The sequence below is a fragment of the Temnothorax americanus genome, unplaced genomic scaffold, assembly GCF_048541705.1.
Source record: "Temnothorax americanus isolate GAGA-0224 unplaced genomic scaffold, ASM4854170v1 Scaffold110, whole genome shotgun sequence".
NCBI classification, from domain to species: domain Eukaryota; kingdom Metazoa; phylum Arthropoda; class Insecta; order Hymenoptera; family Formicidae; genus Temnothorax; species Temnothorax americanus.
The window spans coordinates 157550-180024 of record NW_027509243.1 but is presented as its reverse complement, the minus strand read 5'-3'; the positions used below and the strand labels follow the sequence as shown (position 1 = coordinate 180024).

The window sequence follows — 22475 nt, the reverse complement described above, 5'->3', positions numbered from 1 at the left end:
CTCTTGCTCACTTTATCAGTTATAACACAGTATGTACAGTTATACTGTGGTTATATGTTATAAATTGACATGTACTATACACTATCGTTACTAAAATATACTCAAAGCGGAAATATCCTATTAATGGCAGACGACCAATCCGCATCCTGCAGCCTCGGTGTCCTATTCCTCACCAGGGGGTCCAAGCTATGTACATACATACACGAACTGGATCTGATTCGCTAAAAGCTTTCCCCCGGATTTGTAGATGGCGTTAGGTAAGCTACTACCACATACATATACATCACATCGATGAGCAACGGCCCTAGTATGTACATACATCAAAGTATAATTGTGACTTTGAATGTGACTTTGAAGGTGATGACTTTGAATATTCGACAAGTACCTGTTTGATGTTTCATATTACAGTGTGCATGTTTATTAATTTAATTGCAACGTTAGTTCATATAATTTCAGTTAGTTTTTAGTTTATAATATATTATATAAGATGCTCATGTATTTAAACATATTATTTATTAAACACTGATTTTTTTAGGAAGCATGTCACATAAAAAAGTGTGAGGTAAAAGGGTGCATCTTTAATTCGAAAAAAATTTCGTTTTTCAAAGTGTACAGAACGATGCACTAAGTGGATAAGTGCATCTGGTAATATCGATTTGTTGCAATTAAGTTCAGAAAAACTCATAGAAAGGGTTTTATGTGATGCTCACTTCGAAGATCGTTTTAAGTTGTGTAAGGGTCTTAGTAAGACAGCTATACCAACTTTAAATTTACTACGTATGTATATTCAAATTACTTATAAAACACATATTTGTATATAAAAGTTTATATTGACATACATATACCCTTATGAGAATTGTCTTTTTATTATATTTAGATACTATTGAAGCTTCACACTGTAACGACATTGTACAGAACGATATAGATTTGCCAAATGTATCATCAGCACATCATATAAGAAAATCACCAGGTATGATTATAGAATTGATAAATAGAATGCCAAATTAAACATATGTTTAGTATTTTATATAACTCAAGATATTTTTATCGTTATAGACGATATTGATTCTTTAGAATCTGATACTATTACCAAAATTGCACAGACCAAAGTAGTGGAACAAATAGGTATAATCATTATAATATCAATTTTAATATACAGTATATATATATAATTTATTATACATATTAAATAAGTGTTTTAATTATACATACTATATATATAATCAATAGTTAAGATATATTTTGAAACAAATTTATTATTAATCTTTTATTTATAACTTTCTTTTGTTTACTTTTAGATAAAGCATCTATCGAATATGCAACTACTAATACAGTCGATCTTGTACAAGCAGAGCACTCGACATCATTTCATATACAAAAGCGAACATCACATGTTAAAAATACTATTGCAGCTAAAACGAAGAAAGGTATGTATTGATAGAATATGTATGTAATTGTCCATAAAGAATTTAAAAATATTTTTATCATTGATACTTTACAATAGATATAATCCCGTTAGTTATAATATATACTCCTATAAGAAATCATGTATTTTATAATCGTTTTTGATAGAACAATGCTGTTTCTTAATATTAGAAATAAACTTAAAATATAAATATATAAATACTTTTAAGCTTAGGTAAGCGTTTAAAAAAATATTACTTTATTAATACATATTGTAATGAGTATTGACTAAAGTCGATACTAGTACCGATAAGGTTAAAAATAATATAAAATAGTATTATATTAATATTATATTAAATAGTATTATATTTAGTATTAAATTTAATATTATATTAAATAATATAAAATAGTATTATATATATATATATATGGGGCATTCTCCGTGAAATCAGACACCCCCTCTGTCCAAAAATTGGAGTCACCTATAAAGTTCTTTCGGGGCTCATTTTATAGCTACACATATGTAGTTTTAGTAGAGCTACGGCCTTTTGAAAAATCAACATGGCGGACCCCAATATGGTGGCCGAAGTCTGCGGGTAACGAGGTACGACAGATGAAATCGTTACTTGGAAGTTATAGACTGTCATAGAAAAATGTGTTAAGGGGATGCTAAAGCCGTCCAAATTACCGACAATTCATTTCAAAGCTCTCATTTTGAAACGGCTTTACAGATCGCAAAATCCTTTTACAGGGATAAAGTAGAGGTACTAATGAAAGGTGGGATTGTCAAATAATTAGTAATAATTGAAAAAAATTTTAAAATGCTGTCACCTCAAAACCTTATTTTCTGATATAAACAGTTGTATACGTAATATGTACGAAATTAAACTTTCCCACCCTTCAGAAGACGTGCACAAACAATAACGTACCTTTGAAATTGAGATTGAAAGCCTGGAATAAAAATGAGAGCTTTGAAACGATCGTGTATATTTTTCACAAAAATATTCACGCAGAGCAGCAATTATGTCACAGCAGTAGTTCACGGATCTTGCGAGAGATGGCGCGATGGCGCACGCAGCTGTGGGCAGTTTCGGGGTTGGCTACATTGTCTGGTTCCTACACAGCAATCGAACCAGGACAGATATATTATACAGATATCTCGTTAGGCATTTTTACATTTCTTGCAATTATTACTAATTATTTTACAATCCCACCCTTCATTAGTACCTAAACTTTACTCCTGTAAAAGAATTTTGCGATCTATGAAGCCGTTTCAAAGAACGAACTTTGAAAGATATGTGGTATAGTACAGATATCGCGTTAGACATTTTTACATTTTTTTCAATTATTACTAATTATTTTACAATCCCACCCTTCATTAGTACCTAAACTTTACTCCTGTAAAAGGATTTTGCGATCTATGGAGCCGTTTCAGAGAACGAGCTTTGAAAGATATGTGGTACAGATATCGCGTTAGACATTTTTACATTTTTTTCAATTATTACTAATTATTTTACAATCCCACCCTTCATTAGTACCTAAACTTTACTCCTGTAAAAAGATTTTGCGATCTATGAAGCCGTTTCAAAGAACGAGCTTTGACAGATTAGGGGCCCGATTTTCTATCTACAAACGTATGCGTAAACTCTGCTCTAACAGAAAAGCTGCAAGCTTATTGGCTAAAAACTGTGCGACAGAGCAAATCAGTTTGCAGCCTTTCTGTTAGAGCAGTGTTTGCGCATATGTTTCTCGTTAGAGAATCGGGCCCATGTGGTACAGATATCTCGTTAGGCAATTTTACATTTTTTTCAATTATTACTAATTATTTTACAATCCCACCCTTCATTAGTACCTAAACTTTACTCCTGTAAAAGGATTTTGCGATCTATGAAGCCGTTTCAAAGAACGAGCTTTGACAGATATGTCGTACAGATGCTTCGTTAGACAAGGACAGATATCTCTCGTATTATTATTCCTTTCTCTATGTATGTAATTTGCATGCACCCATTTATTCCTCTCTCTCTCTCTGTCTCTGTCTCTCTCTCTCTCTCTCTCTCTCTCTCTCTCTCTCTCTCTCTCTCTCTCTCTCTCTCTCTCTCTCTCTCTCTCTCTCTCTCTCTCCCTCTTTCCCTCTCTCATTGCTGTCCCTCTCTCTCTTAATACACTGGGTAGCGTACACTTAGTATGGTAAAATCAGAATTTTTTGGAATTCTAGGGTATATTTGAAGAAAAAAAAACGGTAATGTTATTTAGGACAAAAAACTCTGTTTAACATTTCGTTGATAAAATGTTGAGAAATATAAACGAAAATACATATATAAATGAAATATATGTTATTTTTTTTATTGTTACTGTCGAAAGTAAATAATATTACATATAAAACCGTAATGCAATTGAACATACATATTCATACACATGCACACGCATACGCAATCGCACGAGCACGATACGCATACGCACATAAATATATTATTTTTATTTTTTTTTCTGTAGGCCCCAGGCCCCGTCCACGATGACGATATCACGGACATGGGACTTCTCCAGGATCATGCTCCTATTACTTTGTACTAGAACAATAAGAATAATTCTGCATAAATTTTTATTTTGTGCCTTTATATCATATGTATTTTTCAAGCAAAGTGCATTTGCAGAATTTATGCGATGGAAGATGTATACACACACACACACACACACTACGTTAACGCGAGCGTTACTTCTGTAGTAACTTACGATATATCACTCGTTTACGCGGAGTAAATTATCGTAAGTTACTACAAAATCCCGTTTACGCGAAGGAATTATCGTAAATTACTACAGTAGACGTAACGCTCGCGTAAACGTAGTAACAGACTCACACACTACACCATGTGTTTATATGGGGCGTTCCACGCCAAATCGGACACCATTTGGGTTTTGCATCTTCGATTTTTTTGAAAGTTTTTTATGTTATAGTATTGGTTGAAAGAGGCCTCCATGATTTTTTTCAAATTTTTTTGTCGAACCGTTTTCAAAATATCGATATTTGAAAAATTACGTTATTTTTTTTTAAACGTTCATAAATTTACGAAACATGGGCCAAATGGAACGTTTTTTTTTTTTCAAAAAAATTTTTTTTAATTTTTTTTAACTGTATTTCTATAAGATTTTGAAATTTTTGACACAAATTTTTGATTTACAAAAAACACGTACTGATCGATTTTCTCCAAAATTTTTTGTAAAAAACTATCATCGATTTCACAACTTTTAAGCCTAAATTTATAATGAGATAATAACGGGATCTATTTTTTTTTCGATTTTTTAAATTTCCATCTTTTATTTATCCGTGCTGAAAAATATCTGAAAAGAAAAAATAATGTACACAGGAACTACTATTAATAATTATCTAAGACATAGTGATTACTTACTAAATAGTTTACAAATTGATTTCAGAAAAAAATACAGTGAAATTAAAGCGTTTATTATTTATGCTTGATAAATTTTTTTTTATTAAGTAGCGTTTATTTTTTTACACGTTTAAATATTTTAAAAATTCGAGATTCAACAGATGATGAAAATTGTTTAAATCTCAAAGTGCCTTCTCCGTCTGGAATTACACAATGATATTTCTGCGTTCCTGTTATTGTCTTAGCTCTAATATATCGCTTGTCTAATGATTCTTTGCTCTGAATATAATCTTTGTTAGAGAAGAATTGCGCATAGATATTTGGCAAAAAATTTAATTTTATCGCCCAGTTATATAGTTCTTGAGGAGTTGAGATTTGTTCGTCATATGGAAGTTGAAGACTTGCTCGTGCCGCTATTCTCTTAACAGTTCCTTCTACTCCATCACAAGGACCTTTGCTATGAGCTGTTGCAAAATAATGCCATTCAGCCAAAGTCTTCTTCATGAAAATTAAGATTTACAAAATTTTTATAATTTTTAAATTGTTGAGGTGCTCCGTCGGAAAATTTGCCAAATATCTATGCGCAATTCTTCTCTAACAAAGATTATATTCAGAGCAAAGAATCATTAGACAAGCGATATATTAGAGCTAAGACAATAACAGGAACGCAGAAATATCATTGTGTAATTCCAGACGGAGAAAGCACTTTGAGATTTAAACAATTTTCATCATCTGTTGAATCTCAAATTTTTAAAATATTTAAACGTGTAAAAAAATAAACGCTACTTAATAAAAAAAAATTTATCAAGCATAAATAATAAACGCTTTAATTTTACTGTATTTTTTTCTGAAATCAATTTGTAAACTATTTAGTAAGTAATCACTATGTCTTAGATAATTATTAATAGTAGTTCCTGTGTAAATTATTTTTTCTTTTCAGATATTTTTCAGCACGGATAAATAAAAGATGGAAATTAAAAAATCGAAAAAAGAAATAGATCCCGTTATTATCTCATTATAAATTTAGGCTTAAAAGTTGTGAAATCAATCGATGAGTTTTTTACAAAAAATTTTGGAGAAAATCGATCAATACGTGTTTTTTGTAAATCAAAAATTTTTGTCAAAAAGAACCCCGCACAAAAACCTATGGAAATGGGTTCTCGGCGAATTTGTCTGAAACTTTGGGAAAATGTTGTTCATGTCATCTTGATCAAAAGTTCTCATGGCAACAACTTTCTTTAAAACAGAATTTTTGCTCCAGGAGACCTCAAAGATGGATATTTTATCACGCGATCACAGATGATTTTACCCATTCAGCTTTTAGAATAATGATTGTGTGTGTGTATTGCATAACCCATGAAACCTGAGAACAAAATCGGTCCTTTTCAGGGCCATAATAATGTGCAAAATCCGATCGCGCAACCTTCTTGCGGTGCACATTGGATAACGCTAATCCCGACGGTTCATACTGTTATTACTGTTATTCATCAATACATTAGGTTATTAGGTTTTATGGGTTATGCAATACAAACACAAACACACACAATCATTATTCTGAAAGCTGAATGGGTAAAATCATCTATGATCGCGTGATAAAATATCCATCTTTGAGGTCTCCTGGAGCTAAAATACTGCTTTAAAGAGAGTTGTTGCCATGAGAACTTTTGATCAGGATGACATGATCATTTTCCCAAAGTTTCAGACAAATTCGCCGAGAACCCATTTCCATAGGTTTTTGTGCGGGGTCCTTTGAAAATCTTATAGAAACACAGTTTGAAAAATTTTTTTGATATTTTTTATTAAAAGTGTTTAAAAAAAAATTTGAAAAAAAACGTCCCATTTTTTTGGCCCATTTTTCGTAAAAGTTATAGGGCGTTTAAAAAAAAAGTAACGTAATTTTTCAAAAATTCGATATTTTGAAAACAGGTTCGACAAAAAATTTGAAAAAAATCATGGAGGTCTTTTTCAACTAATACCATAACATAAAAAATTTTCAAAAAAATCGGAGATTGCAAAACCCAAATGGTGTCCGATTTGGCGCGGTACGCCCTATATGTATATCTTCCATCGCGTAAATTCTACAAATGAACTTTGCTTGAAAAATACATGTGATATAGAAGGCACAAAAGAAATTTATGCAAAATTATTTTAGTACAAAGTAATCGGAGCACTGATTCTGGAGACATCCCGTGTCCGCGATATCGTCATTGTGGACGAGGCTCCGGGCCCAGAGAAAAAATAATCGTATTATACAAACGATAGACCCCCGATATTGTCGTACAAAATGTATGTGTATCCTATCCCTATAGCTTCTTCTCCTCTCTATATTATAATGAAAGAAACGTATCCGACTGAAAAAGGCCCGTTTAGCGAGAATAGGAAGCCGATGCCAGTCTCACGCGAAAAGCGAACGTCGAATTTATAACACAATGGCTGTGTTCGGGAAGTGCGCTATTAGCGCTATTGCATCATTCTATCTTTATCGCTCATCAGGTGTAAAACAAGGATAAAATAAGCAAATAGCACTAATAGCGTCTCCCGAACGCACCTAATAAATTAATATGGAGCATCTCTATGGAATTTGTATTAAAAAACGGGACATTTCATTTTTTTGTTTTCTAAGAGAATTCAATCACTCTCTCTAACCGAATTTCACTAATATCTAAACGTCAGAAACGCACGTGGTCCGAGTTAGCACAGGTCCGACAGATTTCTTTCTATAGACGGCATAGTTGCCAAAATATATTTCATGAAAAGAAAATTAATCTACAAAAATCAAATAATATTATGAGCATTGCACAAAGAAATATACACGAAGAATGTATTTTGAGAATCAGAAAGATTAAAAAAATGCGACAAAGTTTTTTCCCTCCGGATGAAATTCCAACGTGCACTTCTAAGGTCAACGCGCATCCTTTGCTAAACGAATGAATTCATACATGTTTTGCAGCCAGATTTTTATTGACGTGATACAGACAGGGTATACATCTGAGCTCAATAAAGCGCAAGTTTAATCGTAAATCAGTTATGCGAAAGATCTTAGATCTTATACTTGTCAATAAAGTTATAAAATCCGCAAATAATGCGAAAATTTGCGCATAGTCCCTCGTGATCGAATATAAATGGATCGCGTCGCTTCGCTAATGATCGGATGAACATTTTCTAAAAAACGCAACAAAATATTTGCTCCACGAAATAAGCTCGCACAAATCGCATCTGACAAAACTGAAATTTAACAATTATATGTAAAATCATAAAGCTATAAATTAGTTTTTGTTTTTAACAAGAGAAGTTGAGACACGTAGCGATAAAATTGAATGAATTTCCAACACGATAAAGATAAGTTTAATAATTTTCTTCTACGGTTTTTGTTTCCTTTTTAAAAAATAAAGATGTTAAAAAAAATCAAAATAAAGTAATATGTAACAAAAGTTTCTCTTGGTGTAAATTTTTAAAAGGAGAAAGCAAGTTTGAAAGAATAATATGATGAATCAACATTCTCTGAATACATATAGAAACCATTCAATTTTTTCCCGACGCGTTGTGGAAAATATGACGGCTCCGTATAATCGTTAATTACCGCTAACAAACCGTCGTAAGCAAATTCCTCGAAACGTTCGCTACAAAAGAAAACGAAAACAATTTTGGGACAAGAACGGAAGCGTTCGTTTGATCGTCATCGTCTTCGTTTCTAAGCCGAAAAGATGTACGTACTCCACTAAGATAAATTATAATTATTCTTGATATCAGCATTCGCGGCACCCTAAAGTCCCGATGGATAAAAACTAAATACTTAGTAGCATCCGAGTTTGATTTAGTCGGGCAACGTGAACACAGTTACACGTTTGCCCGTCTCTGTGAAAAAAAACGCGACGATCACCTTTTTTCTTTCTTTTCAAGTACTCTGTATACTTGTAAACTATAAATGTATAAAAACGATTAGGTACTCGCCGCGATGGAAAGAAAGTAACACAATACAATTTCTTTATGATTCTCGAAATCAAATCTGTTTGGATTTCTAAGCACAAGGAAAAACATCTCTTTTGCTTATGTATTATTCGACAAAGCAATGATACTCTTCATGGAGTGCAGTAACGGCTGTCGCATACTAACAATGGAAACGAAGACGAGGGCGAAAACGGATAAAAGATTGAAAAGCGCACTCGGAAGGGAAATGAAAGCACCGCGAGTTTCCTCTTCTCGACGGTCCTTCGACTTTATTCGCGAGGCAACGATACTTTACGCAAATATCCAGTATTCTGTATACAATTATAATTAGCTAATCATCCGTCGACGAAACATATCGCTCGCGTTAAAACAGCCGCTTCGGCGTAAACTGCACACGTTATGCAGTTATAGATAATTAACAAACTGAATAAAAATCTTAATTCTTAATATCATTATGTTATAATAATTAAGATTTTTATTCAGTTTGTTATCTATACTGTTCATCAGCTGCGTTACCCGCCTCTACTCTGATGCTAAGAGACTGAGTGTAATAAATCAATACTATAAATTTAATATTTATTGCATTTGTTATAGAAGTTAGACAGAGTTGACATTACCGACGTCGAGGAAGTTTGGCCTTAGCTTTAGCATCCCCTTAATGTGTTTATTTAGTAGTTAGCATTGAATCCATGGAAAAAATAAATTTTTAGTTTGTCCAAAACCAATATGGCGGCCAAATTATCCGTGAAATGCTAAAAAATAACTATTTCGTTCTTTAAAACGTACAAACTGCGTTCAATTTTCATGAAAATTTATATCATGATACATTTTAATATATTGATCATAAATTAACAATTGGGACGTCGTATTTGAATATAACGAAACCCAATATGGCGGCTGTATATTCCAAAAAAGTTAAAAACGAATGACGTCGATATTCAAATCATACAAACTCTTTCCAATTACACATTTTGTTGCTTGCGATTTGTTAAGTGTTCCTAGGTAATTGTGAGGTGCAGAATCCAAGTATACCGTCAGATTTGTGGTCTATCAGATCTAGTTTACGAGATACGGCATATATGCCTTAGTATCTGAATAAGTCCATAAACCGATAAAAAATCATCTCATTTGTTAACTTAAGTACATTTGTGGTTACATTGGTCGACAAAATATGAACTTTTTCTCTATTTTGACATTGAATAAGTAAGTGAAGGCAAGACAGGTAGTTTTTCGAGCTAGTGAAGTCAAGAGAGAGAGACTGTCCAGCCAGTGAAGGCAGGAGAGACAGATTGTCCGGCCAGTGAAGGCAGGAGAGACAAACTGTCCGGCCAGTGAAGGCAGGAGAGACAGATTGTCCGGCCAGTGAAGGCAGGAGAAATAGATTGTCCGGCCAGTGAAGGCAGGAGAAACAGATTGTCCGGCCAGTGAAGGCAAGAGAGACAGACTATCCAGCCAGTGAAGGCAGGAGAGACAGATTGTCCGGCCAGTGAAGGCAGGAGAGACAGACTGTCCGGCCAGTGAAGGCAGGAGAGACAGATTGTCCGGCCAGTGAAGGCAGGAGAAATAGATTGTCCGGCCAGTGAAGGCAGGAGAGACAGACTGTCCGGCCAGTGAAGGCAGGAGAGACAGATTGTCCGGCCAATGAAGGCAGGAGAGACAGATTGTCCGGCCAGTGAAGGCAGGAGAAATAGATTGTCCGGCCAGTGAAGGCAGGAGAAACAGATTGTCCGGCCAGTGAAGGCAAGAGAGACAGACTGTCCAGCCAGTGAAGGCAGGAGAGACAGATTGTCCGGCCAGTGAAGGCAGGAGAGACAAACTGTCCGGCCAGTGAAGGCAGGAGAGACAGATTGTCCGGCCAGTGAAGGCAGGAGAGACAGATTGTCCGGCCAGTGAAGGCAGGAGAAATAGATTGTCCGGCCAGTGAAGGCAGGAGAAACAGATTGTCCGGCCAGTGAAGGCAAGAGAGACAGACTGTCCAGCCAGTGAAGGCAGGAGAGACAGATTGTCCGGCCAGTGAAGGCAGGAGAGACAGACTGTCCGGCCAGTGAAGGCAGGAGAGACAGATTGTCCGGCCAGTGAAGGCAGGAGAGACAGATTGTCCGGCCAGTGAAGGCAGGAGAAATAGATTGTCCGGCCAGTGAAGGCAGGAGAAACAGATTGTCCGGCCAGTGAAGGCAAGAGAGACAGACTGTCCAGCCAGTGAAGGCAGGAGAGACAGATTGAATATCGACGTCATTATTTTTTAACATTTTTCGAATATACAGCCGCCATATTGGGTTTCGTTATATTCAAATACGACGTCCCAATTGTTAATTTATGATCAACATCTTAAAATGTATCATGATATAAATTTTCATGAAAATTGAACGCAGTTTGTACGTTTTAAAGAACGAAATAGTTATTTTTTAGCATTTCACGGATAATTTGGCCGCCATATTGGTTTTGGACAAACTAAAAATTTATTTTTTCCATGGATTCAATGCTAACTACTAAATAAACACATTAACACATTTTTCTATGACAGTCTATAACTTCCAAGTAACGATTTCATCTGTCGTACCTCGTTACCCGCAGACTTCGGCCACCATATTGGGGTCCGCCATGTTGATTTTTCAAAAGGCCGTAGCTCTACTAAAACTACATATGTGTAGCTATAAAATGAGCCCCAAAAGAACTTTTTAAGTGACTCCAATTTTTGGACAGAGGGGGTGTCTGATTTCACGGAGAATGCCCCATATATATATTAATATAGTATTAAATAGTATTGTATACAATATAAAATCAAGAAACATTATAAAATATGTAAATTAGAATTAATTTTCCTCGCTGACGTCATATGGAATTGCGACATGAAAAATGATAAATTATGTTAAATATTTTGGAAAATACATTAAAATAAACTAGTTTTATCATTTGTTATTATTTGCATTTAATAATTACGAATGGTAAAATAAAAAAAATTCTTTACATTTTGAATATGATGTACTTCGTATTTCGCTACATAAAGAAACATTTCATGTGGATTAACTTAACAAGTTTTATTTATTTATTTGTCTTAGGTTCTCTTCTTCATTTATTTCAAGTAACTCCGGACTTCCAACCTTTCCTTGCGCGATAAACATCTATATAATAAGATTGTATCTGTGATGAAGATGGCAAGAAATCAAAAAAGTAAACAAATTTTATTACAACGTCTTCAAAAAATGAAAAAATTAGCAGCAAACAGTTTTAACACAGCTATCGCAGAAATGCTGAAAGTTATGCAACATTTTTTTTTTCTAATATTAAGAATTTAAAAAGAAGGAAATATAAAGACTACAGTACACAATAGAGGATAAAGCCTTCGCTTTATCATTAGCAAGAAGAGGTCCAAGACTATATATATATAGATTTTTAACTAATATTTTTTGTCTACCCAGTACTGAGACATTGAGAAAATTAATTCATAACATTCCTATTAATTGCGGTATATCAGATTGCGTTTTTGAAAATTTGCGACAAAAAATTGAAATATTTACTGATTATAGAGAAAAATACTGTATTTTATTATTTGACGAAATGAAAGTAAGCCCAGGACTATATTATAACAAATCAAGCGATATATCATAGAAGAAGGAGTTGATACTGGCATCAATAGAATCCACAGTTTGCGGACCATGCTCAGGTTTGGATGATAAAAGGTATTTATGGACAAAGATCGTGGAAACAACCAGTGTCATATTCATTCTGCAAAGGCACATCTTCATGGGAGAATATTTGTTATATGTATAAAGAAATAGCTAAACGTTGCCGCAATGCTGGCCTTATAATAATTGCATCAATTTGCGATCAAGGCAGCACTAATGTAAAAGCCATAAAAACAATGATATTTGACACAAAAAGACAAGTACAAACAGAGGCAGAAAAAGCAAATGATATTTTAAGTGCATACGAAACAACCTATTAACCAAAGATTGCAAATATATATTAGAAAATGAGTCGAGAGTAGCTAAATGGTTGGATATAATACAAACTTATATTATAGATAAAAGTAGAGGCTGTAATGGTTTTCTAGAAAAAATTAAAGATTACTATGTAATAAAAAATGAAGGTACGTTGTTGTACCCAGGTATTTTCTAACACGTACGCTGAAGTAATGTTACTGTACAGTAAACAGGAAATGGAAATCAAATGCAAAACATGTAAATTGTCTCGTGATGCAATTAATACTGCCAATTTTCTGAAATTTTTTAATACGTTATTTGATAGTATAAATGGTGGAATTAATATGAAAGACAGAAGTATAGATAATAAGACTATGACATTTACCCACAACAGATGACTCTACATATGATAATATATGGAACTCAGCCATCACATTTTTACAAAATATGCAATTTCAAAAACAAAGGCACATGATAAATCCAAACCTGAGGTATTGAATAATTTTGTACACACATTGCGCGCGTTCAAATTATTAAGAAAATATTTACAAAAAATAGGCTTTCTTAGCTTTGCTACCCGTGAGTTCAATCAAGATCCACTAGAAAACTTTTTCGGCCAAATGCGTCAGCATGGGGGAAGAAATAATAACCCAACTTGTACAAATTTTGGATATTATTATAGATTTTTAATGCTAAATTCTTGTACACAAAATGCATTACGTGGAAGTAATTGTGAACAAACTGATATGCAGAATTTAATTGATATGCTCACAATACCTGCTTTCAACACTATACAAAAAGCTAATGATAAATATATTATTCCTGACAAAAATATACAAGAGCTATTTAATATAATACTGTGATAGAAAATATAATAAATAATATTATTGATAAAATTTTATCAACAGTTAGAGGCTGTGAAACTGCTGTGCAATTTTATCAAATGAGAAAAAAAGTATTGCAGAATATATAAAAAATATAACTGCTTTATAAGAAGGTTCTACAGGTATACTCTCTAGTCAGACGAGAGATGAAGAAAAAATCTTCAAATTCATCAATTCTAAGTATTTATAAAATATTTTCATGAATTTTGATGATGTTAGAGCTTATATCATACCCGTATTAGTCGAAGCGAGGAATAAATTAAAAATATCGTGTAAGTGCTCCTTTGACTCCGGCTTCTTATATGCGAGAAAATGTGATAACGTCACGAACTACGAACTTGAGTCTCGCTGTTCTGCTCATATGAGCGTGGTCCTTTTCTAGTCAGTGACTGCGTTTATTTTTATAAATTTACAATGACTCCTCCAAGCCCGACCAATTCATGGAGAAATAAGAATAGAGTCTTACGTGGTGTCAAAAGAGGAAAATTCGCTAAAAATAAAGTTGTTCTTCGAATGGAAAATGCCCAAAAATCATTGACAGATAAAAGGTTATGTGAGGTGCAGTCGCTGCGACGTTGTTAAATCTCCCTTGTTAGGTATTCGAAGCATGCACGCTACGTGAACTGTGATATGGCCTGTTTCAATAGCCAATATCACAAAATTTTACACGATAACCCTTGTTTTTCTCTATATTTCTGAAAAGCTTAGATTAAGATCTATAAGAGCTCCGTTTTTTGAATCTCTGGTAGGCCGCCTTCATATAATTAATATCTCGTTTCCTGTCTCCGGGAACCCTTTTGCCATAAGAGCTCATGTTAAAACTGTGATTTCAAAATTCATTTTTGCAAATTTTTAGACGATAACCGATGCTAAAATTTTTTGAGCACTTTTCTCGCATCTTACTTTATACGTCCATGAAGTTTTTTTCCAATTTTTAGATACATCCATTATCTGTAGAACCTCCTTAACTGATTATTTTATTAATAATTATTTTTATATTACAGGAATATTAAAAAATATATAAAATAACATTGAATTATACAATTTAAGTTGTATAGACTGTGAATACAAACATATTCAAAATTATATTTTAAATACATATATCCCAGGATGTATAACGCGTAATATAAAAACAATTAATAATATTTTAAAAGGCTTTAGGATTCCACTAACACAAACTAGTAAATTGCATGATTTAGCATATGCATAGAGAATATAGCCCGTAGGCGAATCCAAAGCGATCGCATTAACGTCGAAATTTGATGCGTCTTCGACCCATCGAAACTCCGCGTAGGGCAGTGGCTTACACATCGCCCAGCCGTATAAGTTGTTGACATCGAAGTACATTAGGTACGATGACGGTTTCGATGAATCGTACGACTCCATATACTTGTTGTTGGCTTTCGCGTATCTGCCGGAACATTGACTCAGGCCGCCGCGTATACCACGTTCGATAAACATGACCATGTCAACGTCGGTCAGTAGTTCAAAATTGATACACGTATGTTTCAACATTGCGTCCCACATAAAGCCTGGTAAAGTGTATAGTAGTACGCGGGATCAAGTCCGTAACTCGCGACGCAGCTGTCGCGGAAATTTTTAAACACATCGTCCAACAGCAAGACATCGGTTTTCAGGTATAGATCGCTGTATTCGCCCAGGGTTCGAACGGAGAATCGCTGCCATACGTTCGCGGCATGCGCGTAATCGCTCTCGGATACGGTGTCACCGGTCAAGGAACTGTAAAATGAATCGCGCGGCGGTAAACACGTATCCTCCAGCTTTTCGACGCTGTCCACGTATTCGTATGGAAAGACACCTTTTCGCGTCAATAATTCGAAATCGTCGTCGGATAACGCGGAAAATTTGGAACGTATAATTTTCAATTTATCCTTATCGAGGAAGGATGCCAATTTTGCGAAACCCGCGCTCAGAAATTTGTACGAGTCGATAAATCTTAATTTTATATTGTTTCGCAAATCAGATCTTTCCGCGGTGTCTTTCATGTGTTTAGTAAATGAGATGTACTTTTCCTTTGTTATAGGCAGTACATCGATTGAGCCTTCGAACGCGGCAGCTATCTCCTTGATAATAAAGTGCGCGTCATAGCCCGATAGATTGTGGAATATTACTGGGATGAAGTGAGATTCTTTATAATTCAGATTGCACGTCGAGTGTGCTGGACCTCTGTAACGCCCGGTCAGGTGGCAATGATCGCGTACACGATTATCATCAGGTGCGAACTGTTGTTCGCATATGTGACATTTCGTCGCGCTATGAAATGTCTCCCACTCGTCTCGCGTTAGGTCTACCATGCATACAATGTCGGACAAGATGTTCTTTACGCGATGCGCCAATCCGTTGAGTTCCTCGACGAACCACGCGACGCAGTCGTTATCGCGACAGAATCGATACGTCGATAACGTTTCGTCGTACGAGCACTGTACGTAGTATGCTATACACTACACACCCGATGATGTTGATAGGCGTATGACGCGTGTTCCGTCTCCGGTTGTGTCTTCTGCAGCACGCACTCCAGATCGGCGTACACCACGAAGGGAAGTCGCTTTTTCCTGCTGTAGTTCTTGAAGCTGAGCCACTTGTTGTCCTCGCTCGGTAGTCGGATTGCGCATTTGTTTACCTTTCGACATTCCACAGTGTGACTGCAACTTGTCGCTCGAACTAAAGTATAAGTGAAGACATTTGCAAAAAAACAAACACAAATATTATAAATTTTTCTACAAAAAAATATAAAACAATATATATTATTAAAAAAGTATAGGTACTTACCGATCGCAAAAGTATTTTTTGTTCTTTTTCTTGCTCAATTGCGAGCTCACGAGACGGGATAGATTCTTAATCCACGCGAAATGTCCCACGTTGTCGTCTCGTGGGTCCTGCACGTACAACAGATTCACATGTTTTTTATCAATCGTGCGGTCGGTAAGCCGTATCGGGAGAACGTTTGAAGTCTTCTGTCCTTCGATGATATAGACATTGACGGATATATCGTTGAGTCGTTTGAACTGTTTAATTTGACTCAACGTCATTGGGAACTCAATGTTTTGTAAATTCAGTACCGTTGAATAATGCGGGTGTGATGATTCCCGTTCTGAATTTCTTTCGGCGGGATACAGAGCAGCCGTCACGGCCCACGCAAAACACGCATTGTCCATAGACAGGACATTGATCACAGCTCGCTTCACTTTAATGTTTTTAGGCAATTCCAAGTGACACCACGCGCGCAAAAGATTGTATTTGTTGACGCTCACCGTCAAATTGAGGATTTGAGTCAACGCCCACCCACTGTCGCGTTCCTGGAACTCCTCGAGTTTCGCTAATGTGGGCTCGATAACGTGCAGCTCGTACCAATCACGCAAGTGCGATGTACCTCAGAGTTCTATGTTATTTGTACATATACTCTTATTGGCACGTTTATCACCCGCCACAAACTCCCCGTTGAACGCGGTGTTCACTTTGACACAGTTATGTGTTTTTATAATGTCTCGTACTCGCTTGCACACTACGCTGCAGGCGTCTTCCAAAAACTGTCGCGGTTCTATATGGTTTGTATTAATTACCGCACCGGTCATTATTCGCGTTTCGAACCCGGCGTCGATTTCTCGCCATACGAGTTCTGCCGCGCGTGTGTCGCCACTGGTGCGGCATTCGCATAATTACCACCGCTATGGATAAATTGTCTTTCCAATCGCGATTTCACACCCTCGAGTCGCGCGATTCGGGCAACCAACGATTGCCTCTGCCCGATCGTTGGATTGTCGGAAAGCCGCTGACGTTTGGCACTACAGCGTGTCTCGACCTGCTCAACAAATTCCGCGCATTGCAGTGTCCATGTGAAATATTCACCCACGGTAGCTACTTGGTCGGACATATATTGGTCGTATTGAAATTCTTTGATTGTGAAAAATGGAATTCTCTATAAAAAATGGGAAGCTCCAAATTTAAAATCAAGTTTTCTCCAACTTGTGGTTCCTCGAGTACGAATAAAAGAGATATTAGAGGAGACGCATGATTCTCCAGCAGGAGGACATTTTGGAGTCAATAAGACTTTAGAAAAATTCAAAAACGATTCTTTTGGGCAACCTGCAAACAGGATGTTGAGGAATGGTGCAAAACCTGTAAAATCTGTGTTTCGAAGAAAGGTCCTTTAGGAAAAGGGAAATCTCTTCTACAAATTTATAATGTTGGAGCTCCATTAGAAAAAATACAGATGGACATACTTGGTCCTCTTCCTTTGACAAGATTCGGAAACAGATATTTGCTTGTTATCGTAGATTGCTTCACTAAATGGGTGGAGGCTTTTCCTATTAAAAATATCAGAGCTAAAACGGTCGCTGAAGTCTTTGTTAATCAATTTATCTCAAGGCATGGAATTCCAAGTGAAGTTCACACCGATCAAGGGAAGAACTTTGAATCACAACTTTTCTCAGAATTAATGAAATTACTCGGGATAAAGAAGACTAGAACCACCGCCCTTCATCCTCAATCTGACGGACAAGTAGAAGTAGTAGAACGTCAGCATCAGACTATTTCAAATTTCTTGGCGAAATACGTGTCAGAAAATTAAAAGGACTGGGATCGGTGGATTCCCATGTTTCTTTTAGCTTACAGATCTTCAAAGCATGAAACCACTGGCGTGACTCCGGCTGAGTTATATTTTGGTAAGGAACTTAGGTTAACGGTGGATCTTTTACGGGAAAATCCTGAATCTGCTGAAAGAGGACTTTTGGGAAGGAATTTTATAAGAAATTTAAAGGAAAAATTAGAGGAAATCCATTTTTCAGTTAGAGAGCGAATGAATCTGAAATCTTCTCAGATGAAGCTTCGTTATAATCGTGGTGCCAGAAGAATTCTTTTTGAGGTAGGACAGAAAGTTTGGTTTTATAATCCTCAAAGAATTAAAGGGAAAGCTCCAAAGATACAAGGAAGTTGGGAAGGTCCATTCCGGATAGTGAAAAAACTTAGTGACGAGGTGTTTTGTATAGAGAGATCGTCTAGACATAGGAGGAAAATTGTACATTCAGATAGATTAGCTCCTTTTCTCGAAAGAAGTTTAGAAAACTAATAAAGAAGATTGGAAGATTTTTCTTTAAAATTTGGGAGGGATATTTTAATTTCAATGTAAATAAATTAAGTAGTTACTGCGTAATTTATTTTTCCGTCTTAGGAGACTTCCGATCTAAGAAGAGGTTTGCCTTGAGGAAAACGTTTTCCTGAAGAGGGCGGATTGGCTGAACGACGAGTCACACCTTGTTGGATAGAATTTTGTTGGATATCTTCTACTTTAAGAAGACTGTCTCGTCCGCGGTTTTTTTGATCCGTGGTTTTCCCGCGGGGCTTTGGGCAAATGCCGAGACAGGGACTTGGGGAGTCCATGAGGGACGATGGGTCCACGGAGGATCCCCCCCCCTTGTCTGAACCGGAGGACGTAGGGAGATCGGGACTTGTCTTCGAGGGACTCTGGAAGTCGATTAGGTCCAAATTGACGGAAACGCTCGGTAACTTGCGGCGGTAGCCCAGGGTAGGGCAGGAAAACTCGCCGTTGCCCTGGAATCGACAATTTGTGCGGATGTACGACGAGATCCAGAATCGCGGATTGTTCGGTAACCTGTGGCAGGAGCCCAGGGTAGAACAGGGATATTCGCGGGAGTCATGAAGTCGACATCGGAGCACAGAACCTTGGATTAACAATGAATGCCCTTTGTTTTCGATTGTCGGGACGACAATCTTGATGGAGGGGGGCAGTGTTACGTCCCTGGTCTTTCATCTCCTGAATATCATCCCTTGAGTGTTATCGTGGAGCTTCATCGTTAAGGGGGTTGTTTATTGACAACCGCCCTGTCGTTGTTTTTGGGCTCTATGACAGATTTGGTCTGGCTGTCGCATCGTGCAGACGCTTTCGAGGCCAATAAGCATTTGCGGATATTACATATTTTATTGCATTGTTCTTTTGTACTGGATTATCATATTAAAACTCAGTACCACCTTAAGAGCTTTTATTCTTTTCGGGCGCGTTCCGGGAGTGTGAGAGTGTGCGAGTGATTCGTGAGAGAACGTCCGGAGGACGTGACAATATATATATGTATATATATATATATATATGTATACCATTAATTTTGATTTAATATACACATTCATACATATACATACGTACATACATACATACATACATATACATACCTGTATATATATTAGAAATTAATAGATATATTTAAAGTATCTAATGCTTATAAAATATCTAGAAGTATACTACTGCACTGAATATTATAAGCATTAATAACTTTAAATATTACTAATATATAATATAATATCTAATAAATAATACTAATATATCAATTTCAGACGTAGTTATGGCAAAAAGTAAACATGGAAGTTTGCAAGAGATTATTTTTGAAAAAGCATTGGATAAATTAATAGGAGTTATATTAACAAACGCCAGAGATTGAGAGAAAGGACGATCTGTCAAAAATATTAAAAACGTTGAAGAAAGAGGAATAGAACATGGTGGTAAAGAAACTGATGGAGAAATACAATTAAAAGAAAATATGTATGACGAAAGTGGAAACGAGTAAGACATATGAATAATGATATAAATATGGTCTATGAAGAAAATATGAGGACATTTCGGAGCGCACGTTCGCTCCGCTTTCGGACAAATGGCCGAGGAAACATCTCAAATGGAACTTTTATCTGGCCAACGACATAATCTTGAAAACGACCCGAGCCGCGTTCGATTTGTGGGCAGCGAATTTGTCACTGACGTTCGAGCGCGATTCGCTGAATCTCATAGAGGTCTTTACAAGTATCTAGTTGCGTCCCTCAATCCTTATCCCGACCCCTCTGGTTAGCTTTTTCCTTGCTTCCCAGTTTTTCTTATCTAATCCTGGGGTTGAACGTAACAGTTTGTAAAAATAAAAATATCGGTATTACAAAATAAAAAAAAAAAAACTATTTTTTAAGTGCTGATCATTTCCCACCCCAGATGCGCGGAATAAGGGTCAAACATTTTAAATGGCACTAGGGGTCAAGTTAAAGCTCATTTGAAAGGTATTTTGAAGACAAAACCCGACCATTTTTAAGTCGCTATACGACACTCCCATGCAATATAGCGGCCGTTTAATTTAGATCAAAATTTCATGCACTTAATGTTATCTAGGATCAACTGCGTGAAAGTGGCATAAATCTGATCCCGTGTATCATTTTTAGTCAAACGTTTAATATTTTATTTATTAATTTGCGAACTGAAAAAACAAAAGTCCTTGACACAGTATAGAGAGTGCGCTACTCCGGGCATTGTCATGGGCCTGATGGGCCATCTATAGCCGGTATTCATAATCAGATCTTATTTCAAGACTGTCTTAAGTAATATCTTCAGATGCTAATACGGCTCTGTGATTGGTTAATGACATCTTAAGATTGTACTTAAGGGGATGCTAAAGCTAAGGCCGAACTTCCTTGACGTCGGTAATGTCAACTCTGTCAACTAAAAGCAAAGGCCGAACTGATATTGGAGACCTCGCGTGGTGACAACGCGAAACTCCGGTTTCAGTGTTATCAACTAATTTCAGATTCTATGAAGTGGTGTATGTCCGTACACGTACACACACCACTGAATTGCTCACACGGACGCACGGTAGAGAGACATATGCTATAGACGCGGCAACGCCGCGCGGCGTGGATTGCCGCGTCTTGGATTCTTTAGCAATACGGCCTGAACCTGAAAATGCTTTCTGGCCGTCCGCGTAGCAGAAGGCAGTAACGTATCAAGGCTGATAAGCACCCGCTTTTTATAAATTACATATATTCTTATGCACACATGTGCGTATATATATATATATATATATATATATATATATATATATATATAATATCTATCTAATTATTATGTGTATGTTTATAATTGTCTGATGACAAATAATAACAATAGCACAATTGAGAATGTGAATTAGTATACATAGTATATATTGACGCGGCTTGGCAATTTACTGCATCTCTTGCACCTCAAATAATTTTTTTCTTGTAATGTAAATGAATGATGTAAAACTATTTCAAAGGATCTATCGATCCATTCTTGATGGGGTAAAACAATAACTTCTATAACACAAATGCAATAAATATTAAATTTATATAGTATTGATTTATATAACTAATTTTATTCTGTCTTTATATAGAAAAATATACACTCAGTCTTAGCATCAGAGTAGAGGGTAACGCAGCTGATGAACAGTACAGATAACAAACTGAATAAAAATCTTAATTATTATAACATAATGATATTAATAATTAAGATTTTTATTCAGTTTGTTAATTATCTATAACTGCATAACGTGTGCAGTTTACGCCGAAGCGGCTGTTTTAACGCGAGCGATATGTTTCGTCGACGGATGATTAGCTAATTATGATTGTATACAGAATACTGGATATTTGCGTAAAGTATTGTTGCCTCGCGAATAAAGTCGAAGGACCGTCGAGAAGAGGAAGCTCGCGGTGCTTTCATTTCCCTTCCGAGTGCGCTTTTCAATCTTTTATCCGTTTTTGCCCTCGTCTTCGTTTCCATTGTTAATATGCGACAACCGTTGCTGCACTCCATGAAGAGTATCATTGCTTTGTCGAATAATACATAAGCAAAGAAAATGTTTTTCCTTGTGCTTAGAAATCCAAACAGATTTGATTTCGAGGATCATAAAGAAATTGTATTGTGTTACTTTCTTTCCATCGCGGCGAGTACCTAATCGTTTTTATACATTTATAGTTTACAAGTATACATAGTACTTGAAAAGAAAGAAAAAAGGTGATCGTCGCATTTTTTTTTCACAGAGACGGGCAAACGTGTAACTGTGTTCACGTTGCCCGACTAAATCAAACTCGGATGCTACTAAGTATTTAGTTTTTATCCATCGGGACTTTAGGAT

The 22475-nt window shown here is 36.0% G+C and overlaps 1 protein-coding gene across 1 annotated transcript; it reads left to right on the top strand.

The window, feature by feature from the left end:
* Positions 1-360: 360 nt before the first annotated feature.
* On the top strand, positions 361-20608 carry LOC143908659 (uncharacterized). Its single transcript, XM_077426411.1, has 6 exons — positions 361-381; positions 570-777; positions 878-970; positions 1057-1125; positions 1299-1427; positions 19906-20608. The coding sequence occupies exons 1-6, from the start codon at positions 361-363 to the stop codon at positions 20007-20009; spliced, it is 624 nt and encodes a 207-aa protein (XP_077282537.1). The 3' UTR covers positions 20010-20608.
* The last annotated feature ends 1867 nt before the right edge of the window (positions 20609-22475 follow it).

What these genes read in the sequence shown, in the direction of transcription:
- LOC143908659 (XM_077426411.1), top strand. Translation starts at nt 361, where the DNA reads ATGACTTTGAATATTCGACAA. An exon ending in TGACTTTGAATATTCGACAA is followed by an intron (nt 382 to 569) that starts GTACCTGTTTGA and finishes GTGAGGTAAAAG; the next exon opens with GGTGCATCTTTAATTCGAAA. An exon ending in TGCAGCTAAAACGAAGAAAG is followed by an intron (nt 1,428 to 19,905) that starts GTATGTATTGAT and finishes TATCAATTTCAG; the next exon opens with ACGTAGTTATGGCAAAAAGT.